Source organism: Malaclemys terrapin, chromosome 1, assembly GCF_027887155.1.
Source record: "Malaclemys terrapin pileata isolate rMalTer1 chromosome 1, rMalTer1.hap1, whole genome shotgun sequence".
In the NCBI taxonomy this organism is placed as follows: domain Eukaryota; kingdom Metazoa; phylum Chordata; order Testudines; family Emydidae; genus Malaclemys; species Malaclemys terrapin.
In genome coordinates this window covers 25055319-25070667 of record NC_071505.1, presented here as the reverse complement: position 1 = coordinate 25070667, position 15349 = coordinate 25055319, and the positions used below count along the sequence as shown (strand labels likewise).

Genomic DNA, 15349 nt, shown 5'->3' with positions numbered 1-15349 from the left:
ATGTTCATTAGAAGGAAAATCCACTGAGCCAAGTGCAACATAGACATTTTCTGTACAGTATCTGCCTCCCTGCTTAAGGCACTAAAGAACCAAAGTACATCTCTCTGTTGAGGTATGTTTATATAATATCAGGCTATGTCTTTATGTTTGTCTACATTTTTGAAACACTGACTGAAAGCTATATTGTGGAAAGGTGTTACAGATTAGCAAGAACCTAGGATTGTGAAACAAGCTACAGTAAAAGTATCTGTCCTCTGTAAATCTGACTAGAAAATGATATACAGTTCTAGCACCAAAAGATGCTTAAACTTATTTGCTTAGGCTTGACATATTATCTTGATTAGATTTGTCTACCAAAATACCATTTCTTTTAATGATAAAGCTCGGTGTTAGACATATCTTATGTACCTGGTGTATTATCAGCTTGAATTAAAACCATGCACATGCAGGTCTTTACACAATTAACATATCCTGTTAAACAGTAACAGCTTCAGAAGGAGGCAGCAGGGTGACTCCTCCAAGCATGTGCTTGTAGGTGAGACAAATGGCCTCTTGCTCCCCTGGGCTGGAATAAAATTATTTTAAGTCTTGGTGTAGAAAATGTTTCCAAATGAGTTTACTCTGTGTTTGTTTTCCTTTGCAGCTGTGATGAACACTGGGGTGGGCTCTACTGTGATGAGCCAGAGGCATCCCTTCCAACACAACTTAAGGACAACTTCAATCGAGCTCCATCTAATCAGAACTGGCTAACAGTAAATGGAGGGAAACTGAGCACAGTCTGTGGAGCTGTGGCATCTGGAATGGCACTTCATTTCAGCGGGGTTGGTGTTTAACTCTGTGGTTAACTCTTCAATGTGATTGATTTAGAAAACTGAATAAATAAGTAACCTAAAAAAGGTATTAGAAATAAATGGAAAATGTATATTTACTTTCCTGATGGGGGTCAAGTTCTGTCAGACTCCGCACTGGTGCCTGCCAGAAATACTATAGAGATACATGGATACATCTCTTTCAGCTCATCCCATCTCCAGCAGCCAAGGAAAGGTCAATGTGCAGGCTCTCTGAAACAAGCCATAGAGGGTGCCCCCAGAATTGAGCCTATAGACCAAGGCACAGTCCATGTTATTGAAGTGTTTATATCCACTCATTCATCAATGGCTTGCTCATACAGATTATTTGTACTTCTGGCAAGAATATTTCTACAGGATCTGGTGCTGCTGCTATCTAGACTGCATGTACATATTAATACTGCTTTAGAAAGTCTAAAAATACTTGTTTGGGGGGCTATTTAATGTATATTTAGAACTGAGTCCCAGACCTATCTTATTTTCTAAAAACTGAAAGCAGTAACTTTTCACTGCTTTTTCCCATTAAGAGTTAGTTGACACCACATGAATGCACTGGGCAGCCTGAGTGATTCATAAAATACAGTTTGTATTACAGAAGGTGTAAAAATAATCTATTAAAATTGTTCCATCTCCTGAGGGTCTACACACACCAGACTGTTGACTTTCATGTTAATTGAAGTGTTTTATTCCAGCCAGTGTTGAAAAGATGGGGATAAGGATTTTTATAATCTAGATTTAAGAAAAGAAAGATACAGTGGATCCTGAATATTGCACACATATAAATATAGATAGCAATTTATGACAGTAAATCCACATCTTTCAAGATGGAAATTAATTGAAATTATGTTTGCAGATCAGGTCATTAATTATTCTGTGTTAGCATTAATTATTGTGGTGTGACATGGGACTTCAAATTGAATTGTAGACTTGTAATATTTTAAAGCTTTTTACAAGGTAGAATTAGCCTAGTAGTCTAGTCTAGCCCTTTTCATGTCCATAGAGCTTTGACAAATATTAACTAATTAAGAATTACTGATCTAAAGCAAAACCATTTTTGTTTTAAAAGAGCAATGAATGACATTATGGTCCTAATTTTCTAAGAGCCTCAAACTGGTCTCTAATTTTCTTGCCTGAAATTTTTCAGCCACAATCAGTTGTGGGCATAAGTAATAGAGAGATGGCATCTAACAACCTTTGCAGCCTGCAATTCAGGTAGTTAGATATGCAAAGCTGCAGGTGCAAAATTAGATCCCATTTTTGGAAATTTTGCTCCATGTATATGTACATAAAATCAGATCTCCTTCACAAGTTAAAAAAAATCTTACATATGACACTTGTGATTTTAAAAAAAGGATATGGTATGTTCCATTCTTCTGGCAAAATTGTTAAATTGTAAATAATCATTTACATTTTAAAAGAGAGAAAAATTGGAGAAAGTACATAGGAGAGCAACAAAAATGATTAAAGGTCAGGAAAACATGATCTATGAGGGGAAGATTGAAAAAATTGGATTTGTTTAGTCTGGAGAAGAGAAGACTGAGTGGGGACATGATAACAGTTTTCAAGCACATAAAATATTGTTATAAAGAGGAGGGTGATAAATTGTTCTCCTTATCCCCTGAGGACAAGACAAGAAGTATTGGACTTAAATTGCAGCAAGAGAGATTTAGATTAAATGTAAGGAAAAACTCAGTAACTATAAGGGTAATTAAGCACTGGAACAAATTACCTAGGAAGGCTGTGGAATCTTCATCCACAGGTTAGAACAGATTAGACAAATACCTGTCAGAGATGGTCTAGATAATACTTGGGGCTTGTCTACACTTACCGGGGGATCAACGAACAGTGATCGATGCATCAGCGATCGATTTAGCGGGTCTTCACCCGCTAAATCGACCACAGATCGCTCTCCGGTCGACTCCTGTACTCGACCGGATTGAGAAGAGTAGGAGGAGTCAACATCGCATAGTGTGGACCCCGCGGTAAGTAGATCTAAGTAGATCTAAGCTAAATCAATTTGAGTTACGCTATTCACGTAATTCAAATTGCATAGCTTAGATCGAATTTCCCCTGTAGTGTAGCCAAGGTCTTAGTGCTGCCTCAGTGCAGAGGAGTGGATGTCCTATCGAGGTCCCTTCCAGTATTACATTTCTGTGGTCCTATGATTCTGAGATTATTGGTTCAGTCTTATGAAGCCTTTCCATTAAAAGGATTGGCCTTTTAAAATACCACTTAATTCCCATAAAACAACTGAGTAATGAAATAATTAAATGTATTTTTCAGGAATATATTCATTGAAAGCATCAGAGCCTTGGTGATTGTCTTAACTGAACAGCCACACCAACAAAAATATGTTTTCTTTTCTTTTTTTAGGGATGCAGCCGTTTATTAGTGACAGTGGATTTAAACCTGACTAATGCAGAATTCATCCAGTTTTATTTCATGTATGGATGTCTGATAACTCCTAACAATCGGAACCAAGGAGTTCTCCTGGAGTACTCCGTGAATGGTGGCATTACTTGGAACCTCTTAATGGAAATTTTCTATGACCAGTTCAGCAAACCCGGGTTTGTAAATATATACTTCTACTAATTAGTTCTTTGGGATTTTTCATAAAGAATCTGCCCTGATTGCTAATATTGCTGTGTGTAAATAAGCTTGCAAACATTTATATACCTGATTAACTTGCGTGCTTACAGTTAAGCATGTGTAAAAAGAACAGGAGTACTTGTGGCACCTTAGAGACTAACAAATTTATTAGAGCATAAGCTTTTGTGGGCTACAGCCCACTTCTTCGGATGCATATAGCATCTGTCCATTGAAGAGTCTCCTACAGTGGGGAGAGCTAGGGTTAGATTCCACCCCTTTGCATCCTAGGGCAAATAGGATGGACTTGGTCAAAGAATCTGGCCCACTGTTGTTAAAAGCCCCATTCAGCTGCTTATTTAAAACTTCGTTTTTTCTTTTCAAAATTCAAGAGATTGAGATGTGGCTGTCACATGACTTATCTCCATTATTACATTTTAGCTTTGTGAACATTCTCCTTCCTCATGAGGCCAAAGCTCTCGGAACCCGTTTCCGCTGGTGGCAACCTAAACATGATGGCTTAGATCAGAATGACTGGGCTATTGACAATGTGCTGATATCTGGCTCTGCTGATCAGAGGACAGTGATGTTAGACACTTTTAGCAGTGCTCCACTCCCACAACACGAACGCTCTCCTGCAGATGCAGGACCCATTGGGAGGATCGCTTTTGACATGTTTACAGAAGACAAAACGACAGGTAAAAGTTTGATATCGATCAGAGCCAAAGAGCAGGAAGTCAGTACAGCTACTTCTAAATCTGATCTTGTTGGTCTCACCACAATGGATGTCAGAGCCAGTCCCTTTACTGTTCTTTTTTTTAACCAACAACATGTAACAAACTGCTTTTAAATCTACAAACTGTGCATGGAGGGAAAGAGGGAAGTAAATATGTGGGGAAAGGAAATACAAATTTTAAAGAAATCTTACAGTCAGTTTTTCAAATAACCAATATTTTATACAAAATGGTTTCTTACTAGTGAAATCACTTATGAGACATTCCTCTGCAAAGAAAAAGAATTGTCTAGATTTTTTTTTCTTATTTCTGTACCATGTAGCACAGCAGAATTTTCTGTTATTGTTTCCAGGAACAAATATTATTTGACTGAATGCCACATTATTCTAAAAGGATTTCCTACATTGAGTATTTGTTTCCTATTTTGCAGACATTTGCTAGCAACGATTTTTAAAATAGTTACCCAGGGGATTAAGTTGTTGAGTTACAGCTAGTAAAATATAAATAAGGAAATATTTGCGCATGCTAGTGGGACTAATTAGTTGAAGATACTGTGGTATTGCTTTGGTCACACGTGCTCTGATTCTTCAATTGACTCCACATTTGCAGACTTCTGCATTCACAGATCTCCATTCAACTTACCGGGGTTTGCTCACACAGAGTCAATTGCAGGATCTTCACTTTGTTTTAAGAAGAGAATATTATTTAGTACAGTATTATTATATAATAAGACAGCAATGGTATGTATGCCACATAATTGCAAAACATTATGAGCAATTCTCAAGTCCTTAATTCTTATGCATTGAAAATTATGTGAACAGGTTTATGGTCAGAGAATTGCATGGGCTGTTCTAAATGTTAAGTATAGACATATGGGAATGGTGGATACTAAAGTACTCTGGAATTTTTCAAAGAACAATACTAAATAGTTTGTATAGAGTTAAAGATTTAATCCATTGCTCATCTTTAGTGGTAAACACCGTTTGCTGTTTTCTTTAGGTAATGTTGTGGTTATACAATATTGACTTTCATATTTGTTTTCAAGTGAATGAACATTGGCTGTTCCATGATGAGTGCGCAATTGAAAGATTCTGTGACTCTCCTGATGGTGTTATGATCTGCGGTAGCCATGATGGCAGAGAAGTTTATGCAGTCACCCATGACCTAACTCCTACAGAAGGCTGGATTATGCAGTTCAAGGTAAAATCTTTATAATCTAAATATTCTGCGTAATTATTCTAAAACAGCCTGTTTTCCTCAGAGCAGGACAGATTTACAGGAAACAGCCTGATATGTGTTGCATAGACCAGGATGTCTGCACCACTTCCCCCTACTGAAAGGAGTGGCACTGCTCACGTATTGTTATTATGTTACCCTCCAGTGGTGATCTACAAGCAGGCTGTCAGTGTTAATGTGACTGACAGGGTACAAAGATAATCCTGAGTTCTGTTTCCGATGGTGTAGGTGTGAGAACATGATGCAGCTATGGGATTTGTTACAGATACACCAAGTGTGTTTTGTCATTTATGATTAGTGAAGTGACAACTAACCAAAATTTACACATCAGATAATTCACTTGTCACCACACAAAGTCGGAGTAATTGAGTTTCATGTTGTTTGCTCCTTGGGGGTTGGGTGAGCCCACCAACAGGCTACAGGGCTAGAATATAGCTACGCTTCCTTTGTGGTCACTGTTCCAGCATGCGGGTTGAAAAAGCAGCCACTTTCCTTCCACATCCTTTTAATGAGGATTTGGAGCTACTGAATCACTGTAAGTACAGTTCCAGTGCACGCACGTCAAACCTGCCCCCATATGGCCTCCTTTATACCAGACTATCTGAACCCAGCATAGAGAGGCTCTACCAACATACAGAAGTTGCTGAGGAGCCCTCTGCAACTTCTCTGCCCATGTTTCCCACATAGAACATTCACAAGGGTTAAGTGATGTGAGGGACCTTGCACAGGACTTTTCACTAAGAGGGAAATGTCACCCTTTATTAAACATTCCCCTGTGGAATATTGGTATCTTAACTTTTGCTGTAGTGGGATAGTAATAGGATGAGCGCAGCTTGCGTGGGAGGTACTATGATTTGGTGGATAATGCACCAGACTTGGGAGTCATGAGATCAGGGTCCATTGATTTGTAGTAGGATTTTGGATTCAGTTTCCCTATTTGCACATTGGGATTAATGATGAAATCTATGGATGACAAGTGCTATACGAGTGCTGCTAACTGTTACTACTGTAACTTAAAGCATAATCTCCAATCAACTTTCTTGCTGAAAAATCTTTAAACTGTAATCATCCCTCCAGCTCTTTATTGATAGTAAGAACTGTTACAATACCAACTTACATATGCTTTTATCTATATTAGATTTCTGTTGGATGTAAAACTTCAGAAAAAATTGCACAGAATCAAGTCCATGTGCAATATTCCACTGACTTTGGTGTGAGTTGGAGCTATTTAGTTCCTCAGTGCTTACCTGCAGATCCAAAATGCTCTGGGAGTATTTCACAGCCCTCTGTCTTCTTTCCAACAAAAGGATGGAAAAGGATAACTTATTCACTGCCTGAAAACCTAGTGGGCAAGTAAGTATGAAACAACTACTCACATTACCTTGGGTTCAATGCAGAATTAAAGGGGGACTAAATAGTCTGAAAACCATGGCAATGTGCACTTCCTTATGCAAAAGATCTGCTCCATGGCCTCAGTTCAGCAAGGTACGTAAGCATAGACCTAATTTTAAGTACCTGAGTAGTCCTATTAATGTCAATGGAACTATTCATGTGCTTAAAGTAAGGCATGTGCTTAAGAATCTTGCTGAATTGGGGCCCCTTTGTCTATTTGGAGTCCTAAGTGCTGACTGATTTTAAAAAGGGGTTTATTCATTTATGCTCCTGTTCGCTATACAGGGTGAACATTGCTCTATGAGAATGGGCTGGATTCTATTCTGACTTGTGCAATACCAATGGAATTTTTAACTAGATTCTAATTGCATATGTTTTTAGGCAATAGAGATGCACAGCTGTAACTAAGGGCAGAATTTGGCCCACTGAGCCAGAAAGAGCACAATTTTGGTTTAAGATACTTAGTTGAGTTTACAGAGCTAGAAATTGAAGGGGGAAGTTTATTTACTTGTAAAATGAGTAAACATGAACATGGACTCTTATGATGCAACATTTACAGTCCCTTTTCAAGGTTGAACCACTCTTCAGATTGACTGGGTATTTATGTTCCTACTGACATCATTTTTTCCCTAGGGTGTCCTCTGAAGTTCAAGAATTCCCCCCCCCCCATTTTTTTCCTGTTTTTTTTTTTTCAATATGCCCATATCACAGCAACTTTCTCTCTTACAAAAAGGGTTGGAAGAGGTTCTCTTCAAAGTTCCACTCCAGAAGAGTTTGCTGGAAAGCACTGCAAAATTCTTCCTTCCCAGCAACTGAGTAATCTGCTTTTGCAGCACTCCAGCCCATGCCACCCTAGAAACAAGAGAGCCATATCAGATTTCATGTTTCTTTGTGGCTTCTCTCTTCTCCTTAATGCAGTTTTGCAGGATGATGCACTTCCACACTTTCAAAGGGCAGCTCCATCCCTTCAAAGGAAAGATAGAAGAGATTTGGCTTTCTATAAACATAGGGCAATAGAGTGATAATGAAAATCACCTGGGGGGGGGTATATCAAACTTAAGAATGATTCATGGTCTGAACAAATTGCAAAATTATCCTTTCTTGTCTGCAGTCCAAAGCTGTACTGCATATTCCAATCTCTCCAGAAACCCAAACTGAATTAGAGGGGGAATTTTTATTTTAGACAGTGAAAAATGCTACCCAAATTATCTGTGCATATTGCAACAATATATTTTTTCTAGCATTAGGATCTATTAATTGCATTATTTGAATAATCCTTTTAAAATTAAATCATCTCAGAAGAAACTAGAGTACAATATTTTTTCCTGTCACCTGTTGACAGTGGCTCTTACAGATCTAGCCCACATATTCTATGTGATCTCCTATACACGACATAAAATGGATTTCTATGAAGAATGCTAGACATCATTTTAAAAGACCCTGATCCTATGCCATGAATAGTCCCATTGTGTTTAGTGGGGCTACTCACAGGATTAGGGCCTAAATCAGAAGATTTATACTGGAGTTCAGATGAAACATCTCTTTCTGTTTTAAAAGAAAATAAAACTTCTTTAAACTGAAAACAAGAAATGTGCATTTTATTTAGTTATAATCTAGTATAGTTTAAATAACAACATGTTAAAATGGAATGATCAGAGTCAATTAGAGGAATGACTAATATGCCCTATAGAAACATTTTAATTAACATATCTCCTGTTACTAAAGTGTCTTATGATTTGTTACCCCATGCAGTGCTGTTCATAAGCGTATGTATATAGTGTACATTTTTCATTTGTGTAAAGTTATCTTTTTATCTTTATCTGTTTTTCTTCATTCTTGTATGTATAGTCCAGTGAGGTTTAGGTTCTATCAGAAGTACTCAGATATTCAATGGGCCATTGATAATTTCTATCTGGGACCTGGTTGTTTGGACAACTGTAGAGGCCATGGAGACTGCCTGAAAAAACAGTGCATCTGTGATCCCGGGTACTCTGGTCCAAACTGCTACTTAACCCAAACTTTAAAGGTAACTTAAATGCATTTGGTAGTACTGCAAAAGTTTGTTACAGAGAAATTGAATCAGTGGAGCTTTAAAAAAAATAGAGATGCGCCCAAACTGGAACGTTGGGTTTGACGCCTCTCAGACTTTGGAGATCCTCAAATCTACATTCAGATCTGAACTGTACAGCTCTGGATCATCTATTTAAAAAGATATCATTTCTGTATTGGTATCTAAAGAAATATCACCTTATCACTAACACCAATAATTACACTATATTTTCCTTCTGAAGTAAAAAAAACATAAAACTGCTATTTAACAATTGCAGTACATTGCAATGTGTAAATGAACAAAACAGTTCTCAAATACAATACTAATAAACCTGATGTAGTTCCTGGACACAACTGCTGTTGCAAATACCAATAAATTTACCAAGACCAAGTATAGAAAATTCATCTTTATAATAAAGAGGGAGATACAAGTAAACAAGGCACTGAACTCCAGATCATATTAAATTAATTTAAGTAACTTATAAAGTTTCATATCGTTTTAATTTTCCACAGTTGTACTCTACATCCCAGGTTAATAAATTACTGCAACAAAAGGTGGAATGGTATTTGTGTGGCTGAAGAAATTTAGATTTGAGATGATGGTGTGTAACATGCACAGACATACAGCAAAAGAGTACAGTGTAGGCAAAAATATAGTTTTAGGACTTTAGTACATTTCTCCAATTTAAAATATTGTTTATATTTTGAGAAAAAAACTTTAAGAATTCCCAAACTGTATTAAAATTACAGTATTCACCTTGTTCAGGCTTTCTGAACCATATTTATACATGATAATGTATGTACATAATCTACAGAAGAGATATGTTGGTTGAACCAATTTTTTCCAAAGGAAATGCAAACTACACAAGATTTGAATTTAAGTGTTATTTGAATTATTAATATTATAATTAATTATTATTAGTGGTAGTAGTAGTATTTTAAGGTACTAGTTACATAAATGTAAATTAGTACCACATCTTTATAGGAAATTATCAATTTCCCTCCTCTCCACTAAGATTAAAGCCATTTACTTTTCATATATTCAATTTAAAGATTTACTTGCAGAGCATTATTGGTATGGACGCTTTACGGGCCATTACTTTTGTTATCCTGCCAGAAGAGGTGACTCTTGCAACACACCCAGCTAACATGGTGGGATGTAGAAACAGGAGCAGCTTTAGATCATTTAAGGGTTGCATGTAAATTAATTCCTTCATCTGTGTCTTCATGTATTTGTTATTTTTTATTGATGATGTGTGACTGGTTTTTAATATAGGGTGAAGTCAATGGGAGTTCTGCCATTGACTTCACTGAGGCCAGGATTTCATCACTAAAACTTTTATAAATAGAAACATGGAACTTAGAAAGATTCCCAACTGGGCTTTGTACAAATACCTGTGGCACAAACCATTACATAAACATATATTCACAAGTAGTCCAAGACTTTCACTTTCCACATTCTGTCTTGTGGCCAGCACATCACTTGTACAAGTACTTGTGGGAAAAATATAAAAAGGGTCAAGAATTGCATCAAAATAAATAATCTTTTATTCAAAGTAATGTTTGTGAATATATATATTTTAGTAGCTGCACAGCACTGGTCAGTATATATCTATTTTTAAATATTTAGGGCTCAGTTTCCCTCTTAGTAGAGCCTCAACCTGGCCTCCTTCAGTGTTGCAGGTGGTAATAATGTCAAGCACAATTGTGCACTGATACAGTCAATGTCATTTTAGATATCTGACTACATGCTTATATGCTCTGCAAGGCTGGGACCATGTGTCACTGTATATTTGTACAGCATCTAGCACAATGGAGCCCTGATCCTAATTGTGTGTCTGGGTATTACCATAAAGCAAATAATTGCAAATAGTAATTGCTCCCATATATCAGGCATTTGAACATCTAAATGACCCTATTTGTGCCCACAAAGCTATTGTGTCTGTAAAAGGCTGGTGACCCTTAACTCACACACAAAAAAGGCAAAAAACATGTTACATTTACATGAGTATTTTAAACAAACTTATGTTTGCGGTGTTATTGTAACCATGTTGAAGAGAGACAAGGTGGGTGAGCTAACATCTTTTACTAGACCAACTTCTGTTGGAGAAAGAGACAAGCTTTTGAGTTACATGAACCTGAAGAAGCGCTCTGTGTAGCTTGAAAGCTTGTCTCTCTCACCAACAGAGGTTGGTCCAATAAAAGATATTACCTCACCCAACTTGTCTCTCTTAAACATACTTAGAAAGTCAGTTCCAGCTGGGTTCATTAGAAAAGCTAAAGAGTATGATGCCTCTTCATGGTTGTTCCTCAGATGTCACATTCCTTCCTGCAGACTTTCCTAAAGGAGCGCTTTGACAATGAAGAAATTAAACCAGATTTATGGATGTCCTTGGAAGGTGGAAACACCTGTACTGAATGTGGGATTCTAGCAGAGGATACAGCTTTGTATTTTGGAGGTGATACCGTGAGGCAAGCTGTCACTCAAGACCTGGACTTGAGGGGTGCCAAGTATGTCATGTTACCTAGTAGAATTTGACATAGCTAATAAGTTGTAATGGAGGGCTTCATTAAATAATAACAGAGCAGGAGATGAGACAGTTCAGTGGATTGATAATAGGTAATGGAGACTTTTTATGCCTGGGCCACCACCAGAGTAGAGTCAGCTCAGGTAGGCAGTGACAAATAGTTCTTATTCTTATGGTCAATAGGGGAATTTTCACTGACTGTATGAAATGAGTTATGTTGTTAATATATTATTTGTGTAACACCCGCAGTATGCTTGCTGCTTTGTAGATATATAAGAGAAGGTCCTTAACCTACCGAGTTTACAATCTAAATAGACAATTTACAGACAAAGGTGTGGGAGAGTAGTGAGGAATTGGTGGTCTCCGTATAGTTTTTAGTGGACGGGTAACTACATCACAACCTCACCACCACAATTGGCACTAGTTAGCACATGGGTTGCTAGTCTCAGCAAAAAGGCTCAGAACTAAAAGGGGGGGGGGGACAGCACCTGCAGAAGATTTTGGTCTCCAGGAGTGTATCACCAGCACATTTCACGAGCACTAAAAAGGTGTTTTTTTTAAATAGCCAAGCAAAGTCGTTTACCTCAAAAATACAAATTGTGTTTAGTAATGCGGGACTACAGGGGAACTGGATGTAATCCCATACATTGTTGTAGCTGGGAGGGGTATGCATTGTGTTGAAGGAAGACAAATATTCAAAAATAACTCTAGAGACTCACTCCTTTGCATCAAGGTGTGGTACATAGCATCTAATTCAAGCCTATTATGAGGCTTCTGTAAAGTGAATATGAAGCATTTAACACTTCAACATGGCCCAGGGAACCTCCTCCTGAGGTCTCTCCTCACCCCAAATCAGGGGAGTATGGGAAAGCATTGGATTTGCCAGATATTTAAAGGAACAATTCTCAGTGGTAATTGATAACAAAGAGCCCAGTCCTGGCAACATTTACACACATGACTGGCTTTTCCTGGATAGGTAGTCCTACTGAAATATGGGAACATATAAAAAATAATGTGCTTAAAATGCTTGCAGGATTGGATGTTTAAAATGTTACGCGGGGGGTTGGCTTTAAACAGTTCATATTTCTCAGCAGTTTATTTATTGTGATAACATTTAGTTGTCCGGTGGCAAGACAATATAACCTCTTGTTCACTAGCTAAAAAGGTTTTACCTTATTTGTTTAACATACACAAGCTAGATATATTAGATGTGCAGCTTGTGTACACATGTATGTCCAGAACTTTAGCTCCATTAAAGTAGGAGAAGCTCTGTCAATTTATGGCAGCTAAAATATGGCCCATAAGATATAGGAGACAATGCATATTAGTTTCATCTGCCCACCTCAGTCTATCACTTTAAATAAGGTCTCACTCATTCTGCTGATTTTTTTTATTTTTGTATATAGCTCTTCACCTTCCTTCCTTGTGTTTTGCTGAAGTCACTTTTTATTTTCATTCAGTTCCCTGGTTTCCCTGCTTAATTGTACACACAAATATTTTTGTGCACACGATTGCCTATTTGCACCTACAGATGCATATTGTGCAGGATTTATTCAGACACTTATTTTTGAAAATTTTGCCCTAACTAAACTTCACTTTTCTTTAATAAAACATTTTAGTAAATTGAGCATTTTCAATCTATTTGTTGGCAGAAAACAAATCTCTTGAACTGTGTTTGGCAACAAATCTTTCATATCGTTAGGATACACAGTATTCTGTGATTAACGATCAACATTTTTTCCTTCAGATTTCTACAGTACTGGGGAAGAATTGGAAGTGAAAACATGACAACATGCCACAGACCAACATGCAGGAAGGAGGGAGTTCTGTTAGATTATTCAATTGATGGAGGCAAGTCAACATTTTAGTTGCATCTGAACAAACTTTTTGTGTATATTCAAACACCCTCATGTTTGAGAAATGTGCAGAATTAGATCTAACTTAAATATTTTTGGGTTAATTATTCAGAGCCATAATCTACAGTTATTAAAGTTATACCTTTTGTGTTTTCCCCTCAAATAAAATTGTCTCTTTTTCAAAAGAAACTAGACCCAATCCTGGTACTTATACTCACATAAATAATCCCATTGACTTTAGATTGACTAATCACATAAGTAGCAATATTATTAGGACTTAAGGTTTTCCTATCAGAAGATCATAGATATTATCTTACGACTTTCTATTACCTTCCATTAATCTTTAGACAGTTTCTACCTCATGTTGCTTTACTAATCCTGAATCCTTTCATTATAGGCATATCTTGGATTTTGCTTCATGAGATGGATTATCAGAAATACATCTCGGTCAGACATGACTACATACTTCTCCCAGAACACGCTCTGACCAATACAACTCGCCTGCGCTGGTGGCAGCCTTTTGTGATTAGCAATGGAATTGTGGTTTCAGGCTCTGACCGTGCTCAGTGGGCACTAGATGACATACTAGTTGGAGGTGCTGAGATCAATCCCAGTCAACTAGTAGATACATTTGATGATGGTAAGGGAGGATGTAGCAAGCATTCTATTATCATCTGATTTAAGAAGCCTGTGTCAGCCTTTTTATTGAACTAAATAATTGTTAACTGAAGGTCTTTCAAATGCACATTTTAATTTATTTTTCAACTGTACATTGTTTTCTTTTTATAAACAATCACAAGGTCGATATTTTATTGATTATGTTAGTTTTAAGGATTTTTTTTTTTATTTCACTATGATTTTTTTAAATCCAAACATTTATAGGACAGTTCAGTTTATTTCATCTAACTGCCTGAATTTGGAAATTCCCACTATGCCATATTTTTTTAAAAATACTAGTATTGAAACCAATTTAAACTATCTGACTAGGGCTGACACTTTAACTAAGACTCTTGGTTACTTATTTAGCATATATCATTAAAATGTTATACATAATGACTCTGTGGATTCAATACTAAGCCTACATATTTACTGAGACATTCCAGTAATTGTATGTAACTCATGTTAATAGAAGGCACTTCCCATGAAGAAAACTGGAGTTTTTACCCTAATGCAGTCAGGACTGCTGGATTCTGTGGAAACCCCTCATTTCACCTCTACTGGCCAAATAAAAAAAAGGACAACACACACAATATCTTGTCCTCCAGGGAGCTCATTATACAGCCAGGATACATGATGCAATTTAAAGTAAGGAAAACCTTTTCTTTATCCAAAGTAAAACATACAATAAAAATTCACCTAATTTGTCTGTGGAATTTATTACAGTTTCAAGTAGAATATAAAATTCAGTAATCTGTTAAATATTTAATAATAACTTGTTTGTTGGAATGCAGGGAAATACAGTAATAGAAACAATAACATGATTCAGAATGATTGCATAAATGTATGCAGTGTGGTAGCCACGTTGTTTCCAGGGTATTAGAGAGACAATATGAGTGAGGTAATATCTTTTGTTGGACCAACTTTTGTTGGTAAGAGAGACAAGCTTTAGAGCTTACGCAGACCTGAAGAAGACCTCTGTGTAAGCTCAAAAGCTTGTCTCACTTACCAAGAGAAGCTGGTCCAACAAAAAAGATATTATCTCACCCACCTTGTCTCTGCATAAATGGTATTTCAAGCCAGGATGGAATGACTGTCCCTGTACTAGGGGTTGCTAGAGGTGTTGATTGCCTGATTGCTCTCTATTGAAGTGAGTGGCAACTGGGTCTTATGCAGAACAACTACTCTTATTCTCATATCTAAGTGAGATGTTATTATAATAGCAGCTGCTGGGTGGTGGGGACAGGGAGATAAAGACTGGCTGAAACTGAACATTAAGGCAAGATTAGTAAATCCAGTAAGATGGAGATCTGGGGTATGTGCATGCCATTGCCTATCAAAATGAGCATTGAGAAGAAAAAAACAATTCCTACCAAGGAACAGGCAGAAAAGGAGAGACAGAATCAGAGTTGGGCAGAAAAATAACTAATGGGATATATTGAAAATCTGAAGGTGCTAAAAGT

The 15349-nt window shown here is 37.1% G+C and overlaps 1 protein-coding gene across 1 annotated transcript in view; it reads left to right on the top strand.

The window, feature by feature from the left end:
• RELN (reelin) overlaps positions 1-15349 on the top strand; it is a 446977-nt gene that overhangs the window by 409191 nt on the left and 22437 nt on the right. Inside the window, exons 48-57 of the mRNA XM_054017864.1 lie at positions 644-821; positions 3222-3415; positions 3876-4132; positions 5214-5368; positions 6543-6757; positions 8645-8822; positions 11181-11356; positions 13121-13224; positions 13627-13869; positions 14359-14534. Coding sequence (XP_053873839.1) covers positions 644-821; positions 3222-3415; positions 3876-4132; positions 5214-5368; positions 6543-6757; positions 8645-8822; positions 11181-11356; positions 13121-13224; positions 13627-13869; positions 14359-14534 — 1876 coding nt within the window. The remainder of the gene's footprint in view (positions 1-643; positions 822-3221; positions 3416-3875; positions 4133-5213; positions 5369-6542; positions 6758-8644; positions 8823-11180; positions 11357-13120; positions 13225-13626; positions 13870-14358; positions 14535-15349) is intronic.